The sequence below is a fragment of the Sylvia atricapilla genome, chromosome 20 (genome assembly GCF_009819655.1).
Source record: "Sylvia atricapilla isolate bSylAtr1 chromosome 20, bSylAtr1.pri, whole genome shotgun sequence".
NCBI lineage: Eukaryota > Metazoa > Chordata > Aves > Passeriformes > Sylviidae > Sylvia > Sylvia atricapilla.
The window spans coordinates 3,711,299-3,734,569 of NC_089159.1; the positions used below are offsets into that span (position 1 = coordinate 3,711,299).

Sequence of the window (23,271 nt, forward strand, 5' to 3'; positions counted from 1 at the left end):
AATAGCACCATGAGCCGTGGGGGAATTTGCTGTACAGTAAAGTCATACACAACTGTCATCAAGCTGTTCAAAATAAGGTTGATTTGTGGTATGTCTAGAAAATGACAGTCTGTGGCCCTTCTGGACCCAACTCTGGATCTGCTGTTTTGTCCAACACCAAAATAATTATGATGCAGAGCAACTTTTCAAAGTTCACTTCATGGTGGAATCCAGAAAAAATTAGGTCTGTAAACCAACACTGTACATGAAGTCTTCAAACATTTAATTGAAAGTTGCTCCTCAAAGCAAGCCACAGATTTCCTGCTGGACCAGCATTGAGTATTTGGCATTTCTGCTGCATCTAAGCAGGAGCAATGATGAGCAACGACACCAGCCGAGGGAGCAGCTTTGGTGTACACGTGGCTGGGAAAATGATCCTGGCACTGGGTCATTGCCCGTCGGCTTGCAACCACTTTTCACCCACCGGGCACCAATCCAGCGTGCAGGGGGCACAGATTCAGTGTCCAGGATTGTTGGCTGTGAAACAAAAGCAGGAATTGCAGTGAGGATCTGCAGTGAGCCCGGCGCGCAGAGGAGCCCCGAACACGCTCGCTGTGGTTCCCGCAGCCGTGCGGGAGCTGGAGGCGCTCTCCGGGCTGGCACAGGTAAGCGGAGGCGATGCCCGGCTGCGTGTCTCCCGGTGCTGGGCGGTGTTTTCCGGCGTTCCCCAGCCGTGCCAGCCCCGGCTCCGGCCGGGATCACCGGGCGCCTCTTCCAGCCGGCACAGGCACGGGGCTGCGCCCTGCCGCCAGCCCGCCGTCCGTGCCCCGAGCCGCGGGGGCCGGCCGCGGGACAAAGCGGGCCGAGGCGGGACAAAGCGGGGGAAGGCGGGGTAACAGGAGAGAAGGCGGGATAAAGCGGGAGAAGGCGTGATAAAGCGGGAGAAGGCGGGATAACGGGAAAGAAGGCGGGATAACACGGGAGAAGGCGGGATAAAGCGGGAGAAGGCGGGATAACGGGAAAGAAGGCGGGATAACGCGGAACGAGGCGCTCCCTCCCAGCGGTGCGGCCGGTGGCGGCGCTGTAGCGCTGCTCTCGCGAGACCGCCGTGCTCTGGCGCCGGGGCGGGCGGCGGCTCTCGCGAGAGCTGCGGCACCGGAGCCAACATGGCGGAAGGTGAGGGGGGGAGCTCGGGTGAGGGGCCGGGCGGGGCCGGGGACCGCGGGACCGGGGACCACCTCCGCCGCTCCCGGGGCACCGCGATGTGCGGCTCCCGCCGCTCTCCCGTGCGGGACGGGCTCGGCCCTGCCCGCGGCGGGTGGGACGGGCCGCCCCTGAGGTGAGCGGGAGATGGCGGGGGCCGCGGGTGGACACCCCCGGGCGGGGCCGGCCTGGCGCGGGCGGCTTTGCCTCTCAGGACGGGGCTCGGGGTGGCCGTGGGCGGTGGGAGCCGGCCAGGACGTGCCGCCCACCCCTCCCCGCCGGCGGTGGGTCCGGCGGCGCCGCAGGGGCTCCTGCCCGTCTCGTGGGGCTCATCCCGGTGTCTGGTCCCGGTGTCTCATCCCGGGGTCTCATCCCGGTGTGCCCTGCACGAGGCTTTCCCTGGAGCAGGGCCGGCTGCCTGTGCTGCAGCCTCCCGGTCACTTGTGCCGGAGCCCTTTTGTCAGGCTCAGGTGAGACCTGCAGAGCTCCTGGAATGCTGCTGTTTTGCTTGAAGGCTGTCATTTACACCATTCAAATTGATTTAACTTATTGGAATTTGAAAAAAAACGCTTGGATTTTTTACAGTTCTGTTAGTTTCTGCAAGACAAGCTTCCTCTTTTTTTCTTGGAGGAAACTGAGTAGGCAAACGGAGCTAAAATGCTCCAAGTTGCAAAGGAAATGAAGTTAGCGTCGGGAAAGCAGAGCCTTCAACTGTTGAAGTGCAGCTCTTGGACAGTGGTGGATAGTTGTAGAGTATTGACTAAGATGGAGCAGATGCTGCTGGTCTGGCATGCATCAGCTGAGAGGATGCTGCAGACGAGCTGGTTTGATAAGTCTTTAGAGGAATGCCTAACTTCCTGTGTGCTGGAATACCACTGCTTCATATTTAGCTGACCAACCTCTTGTGCTTGTTTTTAAGCCTTGGTGACCCAAGTTCTGGAGGGCTTTAGATGTCCAGGTTGGCTTCAGGTAGTGAAACTTTCCCCAGTGAGACCCTCAAGGATGTGAGGCTCTTCCTCAGGGTCCTCCTTTGCAGAGTTAACCTGCAGCTGGTACAAGGATGCCCTGTTTCAGACAATCAGTACTGCTCAGAGGTTCTTCCCTGACTTAAGTAATTCTCTGATCTTTTGGCTGAAGAAAGCACATGACCAATGAATGATCGTGCGTGAACAAAAAGAACAAGCTGGAGTTGTTACCCTTCTCAGCTCCTCAGGATGTGTTGGAAGAGGGGCTCATTTTTGTCCCTGTGAACGAGGTGCCTACCTGCAGCCACATTTCTCTAATTAAGAGCTACAGTTGAGTCAGCTGAAAAATGAAGGCTATTAAGGAAGGGAGCTTGTTAAATTGTGGTATTAGCTCAGAGGCCAAGTGCTTTTTTTCTCATGAGGGAGTGTTACCACTGTCTAGAAAAATCCTGCATCAGATTTAGTGCAGCTGCTCCCTGCAGACCTACTGAACATCCTGACAAGACAAGAGCCAAGTTGGTGTTTGTAATTTCTGGGTTCTGTACTGCTAATGCCAGAGGTTTCCATGCAGGCATGGCTCAGAATTGTTGGATTAATGTTGGACTAATTGTTGGATTAATTAATGCTTGAGTGTCAAGAAGCAGTAGCTGTGGAGCTTTGGGGTGGTGGCAGGGTGACGATCAGAAGTATGCCGAAGTGAGGAGGAACAAGAAAGGATGATAAGGATGTGACTCCTTTCATCCTTGGGGAGATAAGGGTCACAGTGTGGAGCAGTGGAGGGGGTAAGGAAATAAGTTGGTTTTCTGAAATATTTCGCTTAGGTCCACTTCATAAGTAAACAGATCTGTCAGTATGGCTCTGGGACTGCCTGTGATGGGTGGAATGGGCTGTGTGATGGGTTCCACTAGACTCTCCCTCAAATTTTTGGTATGTGCTATCTGTCTCCTCATTCCCTTTTGCCTCCCTACTTGCACTCAGCTATTTGCTCACGAGTCCTTCTGTGCCTTCTCCTACAAGAAAATGACAGTAGCCTGTCCTGAAATCCCCTTCCGTGTCTTTGATATGGAATATAAACTTCTGCCAGTTCATGTCATGCTGATCAATCTGCCAGAAAGCTGTTAACAAAAGCTGCTCTTATTTACCTGGGCTGTGGCTCAGAAGAAGAGGCATTTTGTGTTTTCTGCTCTGCTGAAAACGCAGGGATCCTCTTCACTGAGGCATTTGGATTGCTGTTTAGCCAGAGGCTGGCTTACTGGTGTCTTACTGAGCCTGTCCTTCCATGTCTTGAGGCAAGGACCATCATTAAGTGTGTGTGTGCCTGCAATAATTCTGCTTTTTATTTGTTCACTCTTTAAGTGAGCAATTTATAGGGAAAACTGAGGCTTTGTTCTTGTGCTGTAAATGTTGATTAGTTGGACATTGAGAACTCTCTGGAATGTGTGTTTGAAATGTGCTGTTAGACCAAATACTGTTCTCAGGTATAATTACTGTACAATATGTGTGCAGGTAGTCATGTAGAATAAGAGAAACTCTTTATTTTACAATTCTTGTAATTGGTACAGTAAGCACATACCCATCAGTCCTTCTCAGTGAGTTTGCAGGAGGCATATGGTGTCAATCTGAAAACAAGAGTTCTCAGAGCTTTGGCTCTTTGAGGTGCTTTCACTGCTAGTGGGGATTGTCTGGGATTGCTCTGAAAGCAGCAGTAACAGGCTGGATTGTTGGTCAGGCACCAAGCTTCAGCTCCTGCTGTTCAGGGGTTTAAGGTACTTCTGCATTGTATCCTAATGGTTTCGGGCTAATTTGGAGCTGATGAGCTGGCTTTGGTAAAATGACAGGATTTACAATGTTACCTCTGGTCGAGATTCTTCATTCCCACCTTGGCACTCCCATGGCTGAGTGGAAGATGCAGTATTTCTGTAAGGTGCATGCAGTGAGCTTCATTAGGCAGCTTCTTACTCCTAGCATTTGAATTTGTATGCCATCTAAAAGTCTCACTGGATGAACAGTGGTGCTGTTCATACCCTGATTTCTGGTGCAGTTCTCAGTGTCTTTTACTCTGGGCTCTTGTCAGACTCCAGCTCTCCCTGCTGTAACAGTAGGACTTGCTTTGTAGCTCCCCAACACCATCCTTATGGGGAAATGAGGAAGGAGTAGTTGCTCAAGGGACATGTCCTTCTAGTTCTGGGAACACCAAAACTGCATTCATCTTCATGTACAAAGACTGACCACAGCAGGATTTCAAACCCTCCTGGAGGCTTGGTGTGGTGCTGATGGCACAACTCTGAACTCAGAGTAAATTTCAGTACAAAAAGGAAAGGTATCCCAGAGGAGATAGAATCTATGAAATTTTGAAGGGTGAAGCTAATGAAAAGGCTGTTGAAGGAACTACCTGCCAAACCTGCTTACATAGCATTAACTGAAAAATAAAATGGGACATGTTGCCTTTTGTTTATTCATTCCAAGAGTTGTTAAGTTCAAAGACTTCTGAGGAAGCATTTGCTGCAGGGTCTGTAGAGGACAGGCTAAACAAGGTGTTCTGTCTGCAGCACATCCAGAGACTGATGCTCTGCCCTAGGGACCTGTGTCAGAGCAAGGCCAAGGTCAGCTGTGCTGTTGAACTTTTCTACAGAAGCAAGAAGAAAGCACTGATCAACAGAGCTCAGTTTCTCTTTGTTTGTACTAGTGAGATTTAGTAAATATTTTAGAAAAGTCATTGAGATATGAATTCCTGGCTAGTAGGGTATAATCTTGTAGGAACTTTCCCACCTAAAATCACTGGTTACCTTCCAAATTTATCCTCCCCGCCTCCTCATATTTTAGGACTGGATTGGGATTTGGCCTTACTTGAAAAATCAACTTAATGGTAGGGGGAAAATAATGAACCCTGTGATTAATAGCAAGCATATAGTTTTTGCAACTAATCCATAAATACACACTCATAAATTGGTTTGGTTTTAAATACCTGTACAGGTGTTTCCTTCCAGCAGTGAAGCGTAGAGGTTTTTCACAGAGTGGCCTGGGTTGAGTTCAGTGGACAGCTTACCCCAGCATGTTGTGGAGTGACCAGTTCGGTGTGGTGGAGAAGTGGGCTCTGCATTGGGGTGGAAATACCTGTTCAAGGATCAGGTTCCCAGGTGCTGTCGCTTTGCTGATCCTGAACTGAAATAGCCACCACAGACCTGACTCCATTTGTGATGCCTTGCCACTGGAGGAGTGTGTGTGCCAGCAGGAAGTAGTTTTATATATTTCTGACAGGCCTTTGGCACACAGATTGTGGGGACAACCAGCTTTCCACTCTGGCTATTTTTGGGGAAGTTTCTTAGCTGACAGGTTGAGGAGTTCTAGACGGGTCAGTCAAATACTCCGAGGCAGATGTGGTGCATCAGCAACTGTTCTAATGCTCACTTGTGGTTTGAGTATCAGCTGTAAAGTCAAACAGCATCCTAACTAGGCTGAAAAAATGGGTAAGAACCAAAGACTTAGTCCTCTGCCCACCATAATTCCCACAGAAATGGACTCCCCTAGGAACTTTATGGCATTCCTGACCAAACAGAACTCGGAGCTTTCTTTGTAAGTGGCTTTTATCACTGTGTTATGATTTCACAGCGTGTTTATGAAAACAATACAAAACTGAAGGTTTAATACTGGGGTGAGACGCTCAGTTATTTGAAAGAGGAGAGACTCTCCTTGGAGTGTTGTAATTAAACAAGTGTAATTGTTGTAATCTGAGGGCTGAGTTACCCTCAGGTGCCAAACAAAGGTGTGCATGTCTCAGCCTTGCAGTAACACTGTGTGCCTTGCAGAGGAGGTGGCCAAGCTGGAAAAGCACCTGATGCTGCTCCGGCAGGAGTATGTGAAGCTGCAGAAGAAACTCGTCGATACAGAGAGGAGGTGCAACCTCTTGGCTGTGGAGACCAACCAGGACAATGCCAGTGACACCTTCATCAGTCGGCTCCTGGCCATTGTAGCTGAGCTCTACCAGCAGGAGCAGTACAGGTAAGGGATCCCCCTCTGGGGAAAGGGGATTTACAATAAAACCTTTGATTTTATGGACTGCACTAGGTCCTGGTCTTAGACAAGGAAAATTCTTTGCTGCTGGGTGTGAATAGGGTGCTGGGTTGCAGCTGTAGATGCAAGAGTGTTGCTGCAGGAACTACACTCACCCATCAAGTTGAGAAGTGAGGGGAGAAAGAGGAAGTTTATTATGATTTGGGGTTTATATTGGGTTTGGAATTTGTTCAGGGATTGGGGGCTGAGAGTAATACCTCTCTAACCCCAGTGGTCAACTTAGAAGTCTATCAATTTGTCCTTCCTCCTGGAAGGAATGCGTATTTACAAAATATCAGTCTTTGTTTTTGTTACAAGTGTGAGAAAGCTCCAGTCCAAGAATGAAAAACATCAGAAGGCTGAAAAATCAGGGCAACAGAAGAGCATGCTAAGGTTGTGGCATTCTGAATCCAGTTCTTGAATTGAGAGCTGTAAGCAGAAGTTCATCTCTCAGACAAATTTAAGAAAACTAACCGTGATTACTGTCAGCAGGAAAGCTCCCTTTGAACAGAAGGGGTTTTGAACTGGACCATACTTAGCTGATGGGTTAATTACACAATATGTCTGCAAAAACTGTTCCTTTCTTGAAAGGCTTTGTCCTGAAACGTTTTCAGTTCTGTATTCCTGTTGTGTGTGAAGAAGCTTGAAATAATTTGGCTTGTCTGGTTGTATTAGTGATGGATGTGACTTAGTGATACACTGTATTTTCGAATCTCAACACAGAATTATGGTTAATAGTTTCTTTTCCATAGACACGCTAAGGATCCCTTCCATATTCTAGATCTCTGAGCTGATTAAGTTCTGTAACTACTATAATATTTGAGTATTTATCTGTGATATTTATCTTACTATGATACTTATTTTACTGTGATATTTATCAAATTCTGTTACTGAAAGCAATGCCAATATAGTATAGGAGTTCAGTCATGTAAGGAAAATCTGTTTTAATTAAAATTTCCTTGCACCAGCATCTCTTCATGAGCCTCTCTGAGGAAAGTTCTCTAAGAACTTACTGTAGCCAGCTGGGTAAAAGGTTTGATAGGTAGTAACTCAGAAGAGTTGGAGCACTTTAATTCTGTCCAGCTTCTTAGGTTTACAGGCATTGGATAGTTGTCTAAAAGGGCCTACATATCATGGAATGAGGATGGTAGCAGGCCCTAGTGCAGGTTTCATTAAGTGACAGCTCTGTGTTGTGCTGTAGTTTATAGCAGTGCTTTGATTTGGGAAATGGTCTGGAAAACACAACTACACAGTCAGAACATTTGCAAGCCACGGGATTTCAAAGTGAGCAGGGCAAGTATTTTCTAACTGCAGTGGTAAGCTGGTGCAAAGGGTCAGGATGAAAGGGGTGTTCTTGACAGCTGGTCTCCTGGGCACTGGGGATTGTGCCTTGCACTCGGACTGCTGTCAAACAGCATTGTTCTCTTGCTGGTCTTGCCTGAAAGCACTGGTGCTTAGCTGACAGTATTAGTATGGACACTGTGACAGAAATATTTAACTTCAAGGTTGGTGGCTTTTCCTAACTTCTACAATGATTCCCTTGCTGTTTATTCTGAAATGTTTTAAAAAACCAAACCCAACCAAGCACTTGAAATATTAATGACTCATTGCATTTCTCCCTAGAAAAATACGAATTGTCATTTGACAACATATTCTACTTAACCAATTGTGTTTTGATGTCTCAAACAACTTGAACCTAAATGTGGATACCCAGGCATAGATACCATGGAGATGCTGAATCTGTACATACCTAAGCGCAGGAGAAGCCTGCATAATACATGTTTGTGCTTTTTTCTTGTGTCAGTGATCTGAAGATAAAGGTTGGGGACAAGCACATCAGTGCTCACAAATTTGTCTTGGCGGCGCGCAGCGACACGTGGAGTCTGGCCAACCTCGCCTCAACAGAGGAGCTGGATCTGTCAGGTCAGTCACTGCTGAGTGATGTGATGCCTCAGTTGTCTTCAGGGTGACTTGTGAAGTTGGGAGAAGGTTTGTTACTTCAGTGCCTGTCAGTCTAGTGCTGTCCACTAAAAGTGGTGCTTAATCTGTTGATGACCGAGCTCTCTCTCTGAAAAGTGGTAGTGAGCTTGTGAACTGGGTGCTAGTGGTAGTTAAATCAATAACCTGCCTTCTTTCTCTTTAACAAACAGGGCTTGAGATTGGTGGCCTGTTTGTCTTTTCTAGAGTCCACTAAACATAATGAAAAACAAATCTATATGGAGGAGCTTGACTTCTTCCTTTTTGAGGAAGGACAGGGCTTTTTGAGGTAGTGTGCATCATTTCTCTGAAGTGTGTCAATGGAAATACCTTGCTGCTTGTTAACACAGTGTGTGTGGGAAGTGAATGCAAATACTGATGTGTTATTGAAATTGTTTGCTTTGGCACTTTGATACCTTTGTAATACAGGTGAGGAAGAGAAGTTTTCTGAAAGACTGTCTTCTACATGAGTGTTTTGTTCTGTTGTAGCTGTTTCTTGCATGTACTTACACTGGGCAGTGCTTCTGCAGATTGAACCTCTCATCAGGCTTTTCTGTACTCAGCAGTGTAGGAGAGCCTTATACAATTAATTTGTGAGCAGTAAAACCAGATATGAAGTTAAGCAGGCTTGCTGACTGATATTTTGAATATTAAGCATTGGCTTCGTGTTTTGCACTTCCTCTTATCATGAATTCTAAGTGCAGGCAATCTGGAAAGTAGCAAGTCACAGCAAGCTGGTTTTATGGGACAGCATGGGCTTCCTTGCAACATGATTTCTGGATCTTTCAGCAACCACAAGAAAACAGATGCCAAGGAGTTTTGAAACTGAGTGCTATGCTAACAAAAATTACTACTGAAAAGCTCTTGTTAACTGTAGAGTTGCTACAAGTGGCAGTCCAAAGCAATTCTAGCTCCACATCTAAGCTAGTCTGGGAATCTCAAATGTAACTGCAGTCTTACATGTTTAGCAATACAAACACTGCTTAAATACATGGTAGTAAATAATACTTTCCACTGTAAAGTTGCATTATTGATTTCTTAATAAATTTGATAAATGGCACAAGGATTAGCTTATGAAGTAGCTGGAGCAAGAAACAAGCTGTTCCCTGGAAATGGTTTTCTTAAGGGGTTCTCTTAAGAATTTGCAAGGTAAGATTGCCTGAATCTTATCTTCAGAATGCAGGCAGCATTTGAGATTGTGTGCTTTTAGAGTTCATGTAATCTGTAGAATTTTTTAATCTTTCAAAGAGTAGAAAGAGATGAACACATGTTCTCTTACTGAGAGGGAGAAAATGCACTCTTACCTCTGCCAAGGCAGAGCTGATAGTACATCTCAAGTAGGTTTTCTGGTAGATTTGAGTTTGGCAAAAAATACTTGTTTTACTAAAACCTTGTGATTCCTGGGAGGCAGTGTGCATGCCAAGTTCTGCCACTACTCTGCAGATGATCTGAACCAATCCTCCATCTAAAGGAGATGCTTTAGGATGGGTGTTTTGGTGTTTTTAATGGTTTTAATTCAATTTTTTTTTAAAAAACAAACCAGCTCAAAGGACTTAGGTTAAATGAATGGCATTTCTGTTGTAGTTGATCTGATCTTCTGAAGTTATTCTTACCTCCATCATTGTAAGATGGATTGTCATTTTAAATGTGAGTGGGTGACAAAGGTCCTTGGCCACTGGGCTTGTGTAGTGTCCTGTGGTGTGATTTTCTGTTTTTCCCACTGTGTAAAAACATCTGTTTGTGATCAGTTTTTTAAAGACCTGGAATTTAACCAGCTCCTTAAACTGGCTCTTTTGCCCTTCTAGAAATGGCCACCAGCAATTTGAAGTGCTTTGCAGTCATTACCAAAGTGTAACAAGGTACAAGGACCTTTGTTGGAATGCAGCAGTTCATAACATAGGGCTGTTAAATTAAAAAGGGTCGGGTGTGGATGTGCATTAGGCCACATGTGAGGGACCAAGGACTTCATAAGGGCCCCTGAATACGCAACATTAGTGTACAGATGTTGTAGGGCTCCCTGCATTCTGCACAGTGTAAGAAGGTTTTCCTGCTTACTCATTTCAACTTCTCACCAATTTCACCAGTTTTGACATTTTGAACTAAGTACAGTTTCAAAACAAGTCTATCTTTTTCTTTCTTTTTTTTTTTTTTTTTTTTGGTAGCTGTGACTTTCAGAAGTCAAAGGAATAGCAGCTACTAGAATAGGGGATTGTTTTTAGGCATTTTATTAATCCTGTTGCTTCCTGTACCAGATGCTGACCCAGAGGTAACCATGGCAATGCTGCGGTGGATCTACACAGATGAACTTGAGCTAAGAGAAGATGATATCTTCTTGACAGAGCTCATGAAATTAGCTAATAAATTTCAGCTCCAGCTGCTTAGGGAAAGGTGAGTCTTAGTAAATATACTTGAACTCTTGAACCTTGTTTGAACAGAAATAAGATGATAGCTGCTGGCAGTAGGATAAAACTATGCTTTTTCAAAGTCTTGAGCTTTTAATAATACAACATGTCATTCAGTTTATCAGGGGAAATGAAGCATTGTGCTAGAGTTAAACTGTAGCAGACTTCTCACAGGTTTTATGTTTACTTTTCAGTTCTTCTCCCAGTCAAACTAATAACCCCAGTCTGGTGTTCAGAGGAGATCAGTGGAATAGCATCAGGTTCAGGAGAGCTGCAAGAAAGGAATTGTTAGAGAACACTAGGAAGAAACAATGACAATTAGTTTGCAGTATTAAAGTGGCACAGGTGAAATTTTTGTAACTTCTGTGCATCTTGTGCAACTTTTCTTCAGAAATAAGGTTAGTGTAACAGTATGATGCTTTCCCCTTCTGACAGTATGATTACACTGTGGCACTAGGGGCTAGGTTGTTATCTTTAATTACAGAGTATTCTAAGCTGTTCAGAGTTAGTGAGAAGCCTGAGTGAACAAATTGGAACCTCTTCAAGTTTTGTACAACTTCAAAGCCTTCAATTTAGTCCAAGTGCCCTTTGATAGAATAATCCTTTGCCCAAGGGATGTCTGCAGCAGTACATGACATTCATAATCTATGATTTGTGTGCCTTCAACATAAAGCAACTAAATTAATATCAGGTGTTCTGACTAGAGAAGTTGGAATCTGTAAGGCCAATGCTAAAACTGCTTCAAGCCATGTACCAGCCTAAAAGCTGCCCTAATGTTGTACTGTGAACTTAGCAGGTGTCTGATCATAGTAGTCCATGAGTAGGATATCATTGATAATTATGAGATGTTTTTGTAGGTGTAGAATCATTGAATAATGGAATTGTTTAGGCTGGAGAAGATCACTAAGGTAGAGTGGTGAACAGCCCAGCACTGCCAAGTCCATCTTTAAGCACATCCCCAGGTGGGATCTACACCCCTGTTAGATCCCTGCAGGGATGGTGACTCCACCCTGCCCTGGGCAGCTGGGCCAGTGCCTGACGCTTTCAGTAAAGACATTTTTCCTAACAGCCAACCTCAACAGCCGCTGCTTGTGGTCACTATAGTGCATCTTCCCTGCTTCACAGCAGGGAATGAGCTGCAGTTTGTGCCCTTGGGAGAACTGGGATGGATCTCTCCTTGCAGACTCCTTTAGTGTGGTGTTATCAGGGGGCCTTGGCAGATGGATTCTGATAGAAGTCTCTGCCCTTAGGGCAGTGTCTTCTACAGCTGCTGATGAAAATATGTTTATGCAGTTCAGCCTTCTAGTGAAGCAAGTCCTTGCCACATTCTACTGGCATCTATGAAAAAGGGTATTAGGGCTCTGTTACAGCATGGGAGAGTGATTAAGTAAAGCCTTTTGATTACTGACCACTGGCTTTCCTGTTCTGACAGATGTGAAAAAGGGGTTATGTCACTGGTTAATGTCAGGAACTGCATCCGCTTCTATCAGACTGCTGAGGAGCTCAGTGCCAGCACACTCCTCAACTACTGTGCTGAGATCATTGCCAGCCACTGGGTGAGTCCTGCCACAAGGAACCAAGATGAAAAATGTTTGCACATCACAGAAACTTAACAGCAGAATTTTGCTTACCTTACCACACTGTCTGACCTCAGTTAGTTGGTCAATTGTCTTGAGAATGTGTTGGTGAGGGGGAGGAACTTCTACCCAAAGACTTGTTCTGTTCCTTGGATATACTTCATGGTACAGAATGTCTCAATTTCCTAACATGAGCAAGATAGAAGGAACTGTCTTCTAATAAGCAGGAGGGTTGTTTATCAGATCTGGGCTCCAAAGTGTTTAGAAGTTCGTCCATAGTTGGTCTCTGTCTATACAAATCACAAATCCCAGGCCTGCTTCTACTTCTAAAAATAATTCATGGAATCCAGGGAAATTTATCTTCTGTAATGGAGGGAGAGGCAGCCAGTCTTGCAACCAACTTGGAAGTTTCACTTGCTCTGATCTCTTATTTTGAAGAAAGTTTGATTAACTGAGTAATGAATTAGCCTTTAAAATAAGATTTGTCAACAGTAGACTTCCTGGGGGGGCATGAGGTGATTCTATATCCAAAGTGGCCTCTAGGTGTGGAGGTTTCTTTCCTTGGCTAATTCTAAGGCAGAGGGAAGTGTTTTGCTATGTTAATACATAAAAAGAATTATTATATGTGAACCTGTGGGTCAGCAGTTTTAACTCTTGACTTTCTTCTTGACTCCTAACTTTTGGTACTTACCTCTACCTGGAAATGAAGTTGCTTCTGTTTAGTCAAATGAGCACTAACTCTCACCTAAGATCTTTTTATTCCTAAGCTTCTGTTTACTTCTATTCATAATTTTATGGATCAGTCTTCAATAATTGTAGGACTTTTGGCCAGAGTTAAGAATAAGTTAGTAGAGAATTATTTTAAAGACTAGATGTAAATCCACCATAGTGTCTGGCAAAATGCTAGTTTTTCATGTCTGTAGACAAAAAGGAATAAAAATTTCACTAACTGATCTCAAAATGAAGTGTAAGATTCAAATCTTCCTGATTTGTTTCTTCCTACTCCTGAAAGACTTTCTGTGATTGTTCTTGCCAAAACGTTATCAAAATGGAACTTTTGACTGAACTTGGTTTGTGGACTTCAGAATGACATTGTGCAATGCCTTGTCTATAAATAAAGCAGGAGTACTGCTTACCCTTCTCTTGTTTTATTGCTCCTAGGATGACTTGCGTAAAGAAGACTTCAGCAGCATGAGTGCTCAGCTGTTGTATAAAATGTTCAAGTCAAAGACAGAATATCCTTTGCATAAGGCCATTAAAGTTGAGAGAGAAGATGTAGTCTTTTTGTATCTCATTGAAATGGATTCACAGGTATAGTGAGACTGACTTGGTCTATCTTCTAGAGTTTGGTGTTTTAAATAACTAGTTCCTAAGTACCCATCTGAACCTTGTTAGTGGTTTTTGCTATGATTCTTATTTGCATGTTTAGCATTGCCACAGCTACTTCTGTGTTTGTAATGGAGGTCTGTCTAGCCATAGCTCCATGAGGACATAATTTAGAAGTGATTCATAACACTTAAAACATCTTGCATGCAACAGGAAATATCTAATAAAATCCATTACCTGATGTTGCTATGCACATTTAAAGCTGAATGGTTGTAAGAGACAACTTTGCTGCTCCATGGCAGTTCAGTAAGAATCATTTCCTTGGGCAGCTTTTCTGTTGAAAGCTGAAGTAACAGGTATTTGTTCTGCTTGGATGAAAAGTCCAAACAACGAGCAAACAAATTGTTCCCCAACAAAGGGCAAGGAAAAATTATTCAAGTACTTCCAATGTCAGTTGGCTGTGTTTGTGTTGTAGCTTCCTGGGAAGCTCAATGAATTGGATCACAATGGAGATCTTGCTCTGGATCTAGCCCTGGCCCAAAGATTGGAGAGTATTGCAACTACACTGGTCAACCACAAGGCTGATGTAGATAGGGCAGACAAGAGAGGCTGGAGTCTGCTCCATAAAGCCATCCAGAGAGGTAAGGAGATGGGATAAGAAGCTTTGTTTACTTCCAGTTGTTCCCAGTGTGGAATATGTATTTCAAAGTCTATTCCTGTGTCATGTTGTAGTTGACACTGCAGTAAGAGAATTGTAGTGAAGGATGAACTTTGTCATGTTTCCTTTTTGTTGTTGTTGTTGTTTTTTTGTTTTGTTTTGTTTTTTTGTTTTGACATAAAAGCAAAGAGACTATTATTTGAGATCTGAGAGCCAGTCTGCTGACTGGGCAAACTTATACTGTGTGACATCCAGGTACAATCTAGTAGAACATCACTTGCTAAAAGAAGAAATATTGAGAGACAGTGGGAATATTCTAATCTGACAGTATTCTTTCTTACAAATAGTTGAATTAGGCATGACAACATAAGGGTCACAAAGATGAAGTCTTTGTCTAGACCTGGGTTGAATGCAGCATATGCTGCTTTGAGATGGTTAACAATAAGGATCCTCACTACTGCACAGCAGTTTCAGAAGAGGAAAATGTGACTGAAAGAAGATGAGGAGCAGGTGGAGGTACCTCTGTCCAGCCTGAATATTTTCAAAGCTCCAGTGCAGTTACCAGAGTGGAATCTGTGTACAACTATATGATTGTATTGAGCTGTTCTCCACCTCAGAGTGGAAAGTGCATCTTAGGAGAACTGGAGCACAGCAGGTTCTGGTTGCCATGGCCACAGTACTCTGAAGGCTTTGGATCAGCAGCATCTTGGCCTGTGGTCAAAGTGTGGTGAGAATCTGCAGCAAACACCTTGTGCTTCTCGTTATTTCTGCAGTGTCTTTGGCAGCTCTTTTCCAGAAAGTTTATTTCTAGCACCAAACTGTCTCGGACCTGTAGAAGTAAAGGAAGAAGTTGGGAGGTGTATTTTAAGCTCACAAAATTTAAATTAATCTCCTACATGTCTAAACAGGGTAATACTGGTGTCTGATCCTGTGAGTGAGATTTCAGCCACAGGAGTAGGAGCCACTGTAGGCATAGGTCAGTGTTGTGATGGCTGCAAGCTTATAAAACACTGGAAAAATTGCAGCAGGCTGCTCTTCATTCTTAATACTGGCATTTGTCCCTAGTTGTAATGTCTGCTTTCAGTCTGAGCTAGAGCTCTGAGAATGAGCACTTGCTTCTCAGTAACCACAGCTTCAGTGATTAATTAATCACAGTTAACAATCACATGTTCTGGAAATGGAGCTAAAGCAAACTGTCTGCACTTGCCACATGATTCTTACTACTTACGATCACTGAAAAGTAGGGGAATGTCTGATATGGAAGTCAGAAGATGGGATTTGTGTTTCTGTTGGCAGAGATAGTCCAGGAATATAGATTAAAACACTGGTCTTTGTTCTCTGGTCTTGCATTCAGGCTAAGCAAAATGTAATATGTCTATGAAAAGTAGCCTTTGAAGCAAGGGCAGCTACTATTTTCCTGGAGTATTCTTTGTATTGGTGTTTCAAGTTCAAGGTTTCATGTGTGGAAGTGGGTCTAAGTTTGAACTGTCAAGAAGGAGTTCCTGGGAATGCTGTGCATGGTGGGTCTGCACTGCTAAAGCCATTACCCTGTATGTATATGAGGGCCTGAATTTCCCAGAGCAAAGGTGCTTGTTTATGTAGTAAGACTCAACAGACTCACTTGAACTGGGAGCTTTTGACTAGTGCCTTGGAGTAGTACCTTTTGTTCAAAAAATACTTGTATGCTTAGTATAACAGTTTGTCCAATGTTTTATTAAAGCAACAATGGATTTGTCTTGATAGAGGAATGAGCAAAGTCAGTGTCTCTATAACAATAAGTTGGTGTGAGAACTTGAGTCACAGGTAACCTGTGGGCAAAAAAACTTTTTCCAAGGGCTTGTTGTGAAATATTTTAATCCTGACTTTGCAGTGGAGCATTGTTGAAGTTCCCTGCTGCTGAGGCATTCTAGGAGCAGATACTTGTGATGGAATGAATGCATGGTATGGAGTGAAGTCATGTGTATCCATCTCCTGGAGTATAAAACATACAGGCTACATTTATCCATTAATAACCTTGTTTTGTTTCACGAAAGGAGATAAATTTGCTGCAAACTTCCTCATTAAAAACGGTGCCCGTGTGAATGCTGCTACACTGGGAGACCAGGAGACTCCTCTGCACCTGGTGGCATCCTACAGCCCCAAGAAGCACTCACCAGATGTCATGGCAGAGATGGCGCAGATTGCACAGTCCCTCCTGCAGGCAGGAGCCAATCCAAACATGCAAGACAACAAAGGCAGGTAAATACTGGGGGAAGGAAAGTCTGCTGCCAGTGTAACAAGGCTGGGGTGATCAGAGGCAACCTCCTAAGAGCCTCTTCAGGTCTTTCAGCAAAGTCCAGCTGATACTGGAAGCAGGAGTTCATTTACCCAGTTTGAGGCTTGTTGGTAGCAGTCAAAGTAGAAAGTTGTGCAGGCTGAATGGTGCCCTGTCATGGCCAATTAAATGTAACCCAGCTACAGAAAGCTGGGGTGAGTTGATAGTGTTAGAATGCATGGCACACAGTTAAATTGCTTTTATTGAATCACGGAATGGTAAAAGCTAACTAAGGTGATGAACAGTACACCTGAAGCTGTCAGGGAAATGAAAATGTTCTTAAGAAACACCAGTTTCTGCAGTGTGTTTGTCTGAAGTGTAGGGCCTGTAACCTTTTTCACAGGTTACGTTGGGCTGGCAAGCAAGTTCATTAAATAATACAGAAGTCTTGGAATATATCAGCTGCACAGTTCTGATAGGTGAAGCTTTTGTGCTTCTTCCTTTGAAGTTACTTCTTTTATTAATGAGTTCCTTACTACCAAATTAACTGGAGTCACATTCACTAAAATTTCAGATTTCTCTTTCTTGTAAGAAGTGCTTGTGCCCTTCTCCTTTAAGCAGAGATGGAAGTTAAGCCCACAGTTCTCTAGGGGTACCGGGTGACTGGGGCCAAAGTCTGAAGCATCTCACTGATTCCTGCTGTCACTGATTCTTTGCTCCAATTACAGGACCCCATTACATGTGTCCATTGTGGTCAGGAATGAGCCTGTGTTCAGTCAGCTCCTGCAGTGCAAGCAGTAAGTCTCACCTGAATGTGAAATACACTGAGGTTACCTTCTACAGGGAAGATATGAAAACTGGTTTAACAACTCTTCTGTGCCTTTTTGCCTTCTAATAAGACTAGTGATAACTTGGGATGCAAAAGTGTAAAGGCTTTGCATAAGTGAAGATGCTAAAACCATACCAGAAGCTTTGTAAGTTTTTGCCCTACTGTAAAAAAGCAGTGAACTGCATCTCTGTGTTTTTCAAAGAGGCTGAAATGATTCTGGAGGTGAAGCAATGTAGGAAGCTTGATTTGTAGTGGAGCTAAAAGGAGTAATAACACTCTTGAAATATCTCAACATAATCTTGAGTTCAGCTTGGATTCTCCTTAGGGGTGACTTCTTAGGGTGGTGAAGGAGAACACTTCATTTGACTCAGTTTCATTGCAGCTGAATTTGCAGTTCTTGTACATGGCTTACTCAAGGGGATTTTCCTCTTTGTTACACTTAGTGGGAGCCTAAATCTACCAGGGATTCTACACTTCCCTAGGAGCAATGAGCTTGAATTTAGTAGTCACTAAAAGGTGCTGTGCTTGTTTCAGACTATTCACAAATTCTCTGAATTAATTGGAGCTACAGCAGGCTTCTTGGCAAGCAAAAGTTGTCAGAGAGGTGTTTATGAACTAGTGCAGCTGTTTGGAGACTTGGAACTTCAGCTGTGTTGGGGAGCCACTTTTTAAGGTATAAATTGGGGGACACTAACTCTTATTTTTAGACTAGACTTGGAGCTGAAGGATCATGAAGGAAGCACAGCTCTGTGGCTGGCAGTCCAGTATATCACTGTATCATCTGATCAGTCTGTGAACCCTTTTGAGGATGCCCCTGTTGTGAATGGAACCTCCTTTGATGAGAACAGTTTTGCAGCAAGGTTGATCCAGCGAGGCAGCAATACAGATGCTCCAGACACAGTAACAGGTAAACCAGAGGTTTGTATTTCATTGTAGGCACAGGGCTTGTGTGTTAACTGCTTAATGCTGACTGCACTTGGAGGAGCTGCATGAGGTTTCAGCAGCATTTGCTCCATAATAAATGCTAGGTGGTAGTTGCTTTGCCCAGAGCTGATACACTGACAAGCTGAGGTGGATTTGCAGGAAGTGACAGAAAATCTGGACTCATTGCCAGGTTCTAATACCCTCTTTACAATTTCAAGATGTGTAATCACTAAATGGAAGTGCATGTGAGCGTCCAGTATTGGAAGGGGGCTACCAGTAACCCTAGTACCAAGGGTTTTCCTTGTTCACTTCAAAGTGTAATGTTGCAAGGTAGTGGGAAAGGTGTTAGCACACTTGTTAGTATCAAAATGTGGTTGGAATAACAGTGTTCATGGTTTTTCTTTAGGAAACTGCTTGCTTCAGAGAGCAGCTGGTGCAGGAAATGAGGCAGCTTCTCTCTTCCTAGCAACTCATGGAGCAAAAGTCAACCACCAAAACAAATGGGTAAAAGCAGAAACTTAGTCTGAAAGTTTCCTTACTTCTCTTCAGAAATGAGATAGCAGATATGTCTTATAGCTAAACCATAGCTCAAAGGAAGTTGGAGTACTTTGTGAACCTTTGCATATTTTCAGGTATTTACTAGTGACCACTTGCATTCTTGTGGCACTGTTCTTGCAGAATCACCAGTTACTAACATGCTTTTAGTGCCTGGTGTAATAAAGTCCTTAGTAAAAGCTAACTCATGTAGTTTGGAACTCCTAACGAGCTTCAGCTACTAGGAATGAAATTCTTCACACCAACTCTTGTGGTTTTAATAGTTTAAAAGCTGCTTCTCTTCATGTCTCAAGCTGCTAACCCACCACCCTGTTTATTAAAGGGAGAAACTCCACTGCACACAGCCTGCAGACATGGCCTAGCAAACCTGACAGCAGAACTCCTGCAGCAAGGAGCCAACCCCAACATCCAGACAGCAGAAGCAGTGCCTGGGCAGAAGGATGCATCTGTTCCTCCATCAGCAGAGAACGTTCATCTGCAAACTCCCCTTCACATGGCTATTGCTTACAACCACCCAGATGTGGTGTCAGTCATCCTAGAACAAAAAGGTGGGTGTCCAGGCTGTTGGTGCTGCAGTGAAGTGATGTGTCAGGATGACATCCAAGCTGTTTTGACAAACTAAGAAAGCATGTCTTCCTGTAAACAGTGTTTAAGTATAGCAATTAATAAGATTAGCTAACTAGTCTTAAACTCAAATCATCTGCTTATTAAAAAAATAAAATTGTTTTGTCTGTGTCTGTAACTTTTCCACTGTAGATAATGGACTTGAACAGTTAATCTTGGGTTCTATTCCACCTGTACAAATTGCTTCAAAGCATTTGCTTCAGGTGAATGCTGGAATCAGTTTTGAATAAAGGCATCTTTCTGTGGTGAGATTTCTGCCTCCCTCAACTCCTTAGTAAGAGGATTTATACAGAGCAATGCTGGTAATAGAGTTGAGACTTGAGTGCTCAGATAGCAGCAGATGAGTTCATTAAATGCTACTAGTCAGCTTCTTTCTAGCAGCAGGAAGGGAATTTGACAGCTGAAGCTGGGCCAATTTTGTCTCCTACCGTAAGTGGGATTTAGAAGGAAGTAGGTGAACTGGGATAAATATTGTCCATCCCAGGGAACTGAGAAGGAGGGATGCTGCCATCATATTGTGGAGCCTCCACTCTTCATTCTCAGACCTTTGTATATGCCACTCTATTTGGAATTGCAGCTGGAAAGGGCCAGGTTAAGCCTCTTAGCTAGAAAATTTATTTTTTCTTAGTATATGTATTAAGATTGGGCAGTAGTGGCAATATGGTCTGAATGCTAGGCAGTGTCACATCAGGGGAGCTGAAGGTACTTGGCTCAGTTCTTACAAACTGACTGCTAAAGGAATAGCCTAGTACAAAATGTGACATTGCTGCCACAGCTTTCAGTGTGTGACTGCAGGTCAGGTACAAGAATGCCTAATTCCTTATGCTTTTTTGTAGCTAATGCTCTTCATGCTACCAACAACTTGCAAATTATTCCTGACTTTAGTCTAAAGGACTCGAGAGACCAGACTGTGCTGGGATTGGCTCTTTGGACAGGTATGTGCCTTCAGCATGAGAATTTACAATGATAGGGAAGCTACAATGTGAGCAGGATTTCCTTAAAGATAAGACAGCTGGTGTGTGTTCATGTTCTGGCTTATGCTGCTGGGGAGGAGTTGTCAAGGAGAGCTTTAGATGGTTCTTCATATTTTAAAATTAGTGTTCACATATGACTTAGTGAAAGATTTCTAGTCCTACAGCTTCTGCCCAGAACTGTACTTACAGTTCAGTAGAAGTCTTGCCTGTGAACTCCCTGGTAGTTTTCATACCAGATCACTGTATTGTCTGTGCACATTAACTCTCTTCTATCAGTGTATCAGTGTTTTATAGAGCTGAAGGTAAAATACTAATGAGCTTGAACTGTTCAGGCATGCACACAATCGCAGCTCAGCTGCTTGGATCTGGGGCCTCCATCAATGACACCATGTCAGACGGACAGACACTCCTCCACATGGCAATCCAGAGACAGGACAGTAAGAGTGCCCTCTTCCTGCTGGAACATCAGGCAGATATAAATGTCAGGTAAGATCCTGACTGATACAGCTCTCACCTCTTTGTGTATCTAGGAGCAGGTGTGACTGTTTTTTTTGTATAATGGCTTGAGATCTCTATCAGGTCGTGATTTACACATAGTTATTTGTTTGGCACTGTTTTGTGGTGATAGTTATGGCTGAGGGATTACATATGTTAACTTGGACCTACGTATTGCTCCATTGGTCAGTATCTCGAGGCTGAAGGAGGTGCCACTTAATTCTAGGTAAAACAGCATCCTCTGTAGCAGACTGAAGTCCTAGAGACAGGCCTAGAGGCACTGAACTTCTATTGTCTCATCCATTTGCCAACTTGTTAGAGCTGCATGTTTGCTACCATCTGAAAAAAATTAGATACAGATCCAGCAACAGGAGTCTGATAAACTTGCCTCTTCAGTATCTCCTAGACAACTTACATTAGACTTAACAGAACATTTGTCTGCTTACATGACTGACAGGCTGTCTGTTAAATTTGGCAAGCTGTACTGTAATGAATGTCACGGGTACAAACTGCCTAATGCTGCTGTTCTAACTTCAACTTTTTAACAGTTGGTATTTGACTGTTGCTTGAAGTGTTGCCACGTTGGAGACAAAGCTGTTGCTTCTGTGGCAGCAGGCTGGCTCAGAAGGAATTCTGTTCAAAGAGTGGCTGCACTGAAGGAATTGAATGTCTCTGAGCTGAGAACACTTAACTTGTTTTTCCAACATGAGAAATCAATCACTTGGTAAAAGTGAAGGGGAGAAGAAAGGTAGACTGCAGAGCTGTGATGAAATACATGGTGTGTTTGTGGTGGTCTTACCGTAACAAAAATGCATACAAAAGTTAATTCTTGGCTTTGCCAGTGAAGTGCTGTCACTGAGCTTTGTAATGCATTTGTAACACTTGGAAGTGTCCCTGCTGCAGGACCCAGGATGGAGAGACAGCCCTACAGCTGGCCATCCAAAACCAGCTCCCACTGGTGGTGGATGCCATTTGTACCAGGGGAGCAGACATGTCTGTGCCAGATGAGAAGGGAAATCCTCCCTTATGGCTCGCCTTGGAAAACAACCTGGAAGATATTGCATCAACCCTGGTAAGACTGTCAGCTGGCTTTAATCTCACTTTTCTTCATCCTGCTAGCAACAAAAGGCTTCATCAGCAAAAACAAACTCAATGCATGAAGAGAACAGACTACTCTGATGTTACTAATTTCTGGAGGTCTTTTCTTGACCAGAAATTCCTCTTTACTGCAGGAATCTTGTAAATACTGTAGTCTGTGTAACCAAATATCTTGCAGGCACTTTAATAAAAATGTGTGTTCTGAATATATTCTGCTGTCTGGATTCTTGATCTGGAAGGAGTAAGGATCTGCTTAGATCAATCTGTAGCATACATGACTTGTGTAATGATCAGCTTTCTGAACAAAACTCATTTTATGCTTTAGTGTATGTGCTGCTTTTTATTGCATCATAAAACTGAACCAAGAAGGCCTTAAAAGGCTTGTATTTACTTTAAAGACTGTTTACCTTCAGGCATGGCTGATATGGCAGGAGATTTCCTAGGAGGCACAGGTAGACCTCCTTGGGTCTTTTTCATAAGGTAGTTACTTGAAAGCTTCTTCAGTTGTCTGCTAGAGACTATTTAAAAACTCTGCTAGTGACCTGAGAAGTACATCTTGTAACTGTTCTTGACTGTGCTGGTATTGGATAAGAACATTTATGAGTCAACACTCTTAACTACTCATGTTTAAACCTTGTCAGCAGTTTGTAAAGTGGAGTAGAACAAGTCTTAAGTGCCACATTGCTCAAGTACGTAGTTCTCTAGTTGAAGAATATAAATATTGGCAATACAATTCCTGGAAAAAAGTTCTTTCTGTTTAGCTGGATGTCTAAGAAAGCAGGTAAATGTGCCAGACCTTCAAAGGCAACATCTGCTGATCCTGCTTGATTTACTGTACGTGCTTGTCATTGCTGAAAGTGAGGTAACTAGTCCAACCTGCTTTAGATTGGTCTATCAAAGTATATGGACAAATATTTGAATTGTTAATAAATACCACCTCATTAAGGATTACACAGTAAACCAATAAAGTATTGGTCTGAAAGACTTTAAAGTAGCTTCCTGAAATTCAGGGCTGCCATAAGAACAGACAAAGCATTACCTCTAGGGGAGAATGTTCCAGAAGCATTAGTTGGGGACTGTAGTAGGAGACTGTTGAAAAAAACCTTCACTGTGTCATTGGGCTTCTCCTTCCAGGTCAGGCATGGCTGTGATGCAACGTGTTGGGGGCCAGGACCAAGTGGCTGCTCCCAAACCCTTCTCCACAGAGCTATTGATGAGAACAGTGAGCAGATTGCCTGCTTCCTTATCCGCAGGTCAGGCCCTTTCCAAAGTACAGAGCTTCTAACATGCAGGCAGGGATCTCCCTGGCACTAATTAAATGAATGCTATCTCAAATCAGTAACAACTATGTGCTTCCTTGGGCTGTTGCTGGGTGGGTGAC

General features: G+C 43.6%; 1 protein-coding gene across 2 annotated transcripts in view; it reads left to right on the forward strand.

Moving 5' to 3' along the window:
• Positions 1-993: 993 nt before the first annotated feature.
• Positions 994-23,271, forward strand: part of ANKFY1 (ankyrin repeat and FYVE domain containing 1) — a 33,496-nt gene continuing 11,218 nt past the window's right edge. Inside the window, exons 1-16 of one of the 2 annotated variants that reach the window (XM_066333176.1) lie at positions 994-1,155; positions 5,954-6,146; positions 8,002-8,120; positions 10,427-10,562; positions 12,009-12,132; positions 13,315-13,464; positions 13,955-14,120; positions 16,171-16,375; positions 17,120-17,188; positions 17,928-18,127; positions 18,551-18,648; positions 19,022-19,247; positions 20,160-20,258; positions 20,630-20,783; positions 21,696-21,864; positions 23,025-23,143. In XM_066333176.1, the coding sequence (XP_066189273.1) occupies positions 1,146-1,155; positions 5,954-6,146; positions 8,002-8,120; positions 10,427-10,562; positions 12,009-12,132; positions 13,315-13,464; positions 13,955-14,120; positions 16,171-16,375; positions 17,120-17,188; positions 17,928-18,127; positions 18,551-18,648; positions 19,022-19,247; positions 20,160-20,258; positions 20,630-20,783; positions 21,696-21,864; positions 23,025-23,143 (2,237 nt within the window). In that variant the 5' untranslated portion in view covers positions 994-1,145. Of the gene's footprint in view, positions 1,156-5,953; positions 6,147-8,001; positions 8,121-8,373; positions 8,464-10,426; positions 10,563-12,008; positions 12,133-13,314; positions 13,465-13,954; positions 14,121-16,170; positions 16,376-17,119; positions 17,189-17,927; positions 18,128-18,550; positions 18,649-19,021; positions 19,248-20,159; positions 20,259-20,629; positions 20,784-21,695; positions 21,865-23,024; positions 23,144-23,271 lie in introns of those variants that run through there. The other variant, XM_066333177.1, reaches the window with a different exon arrangement.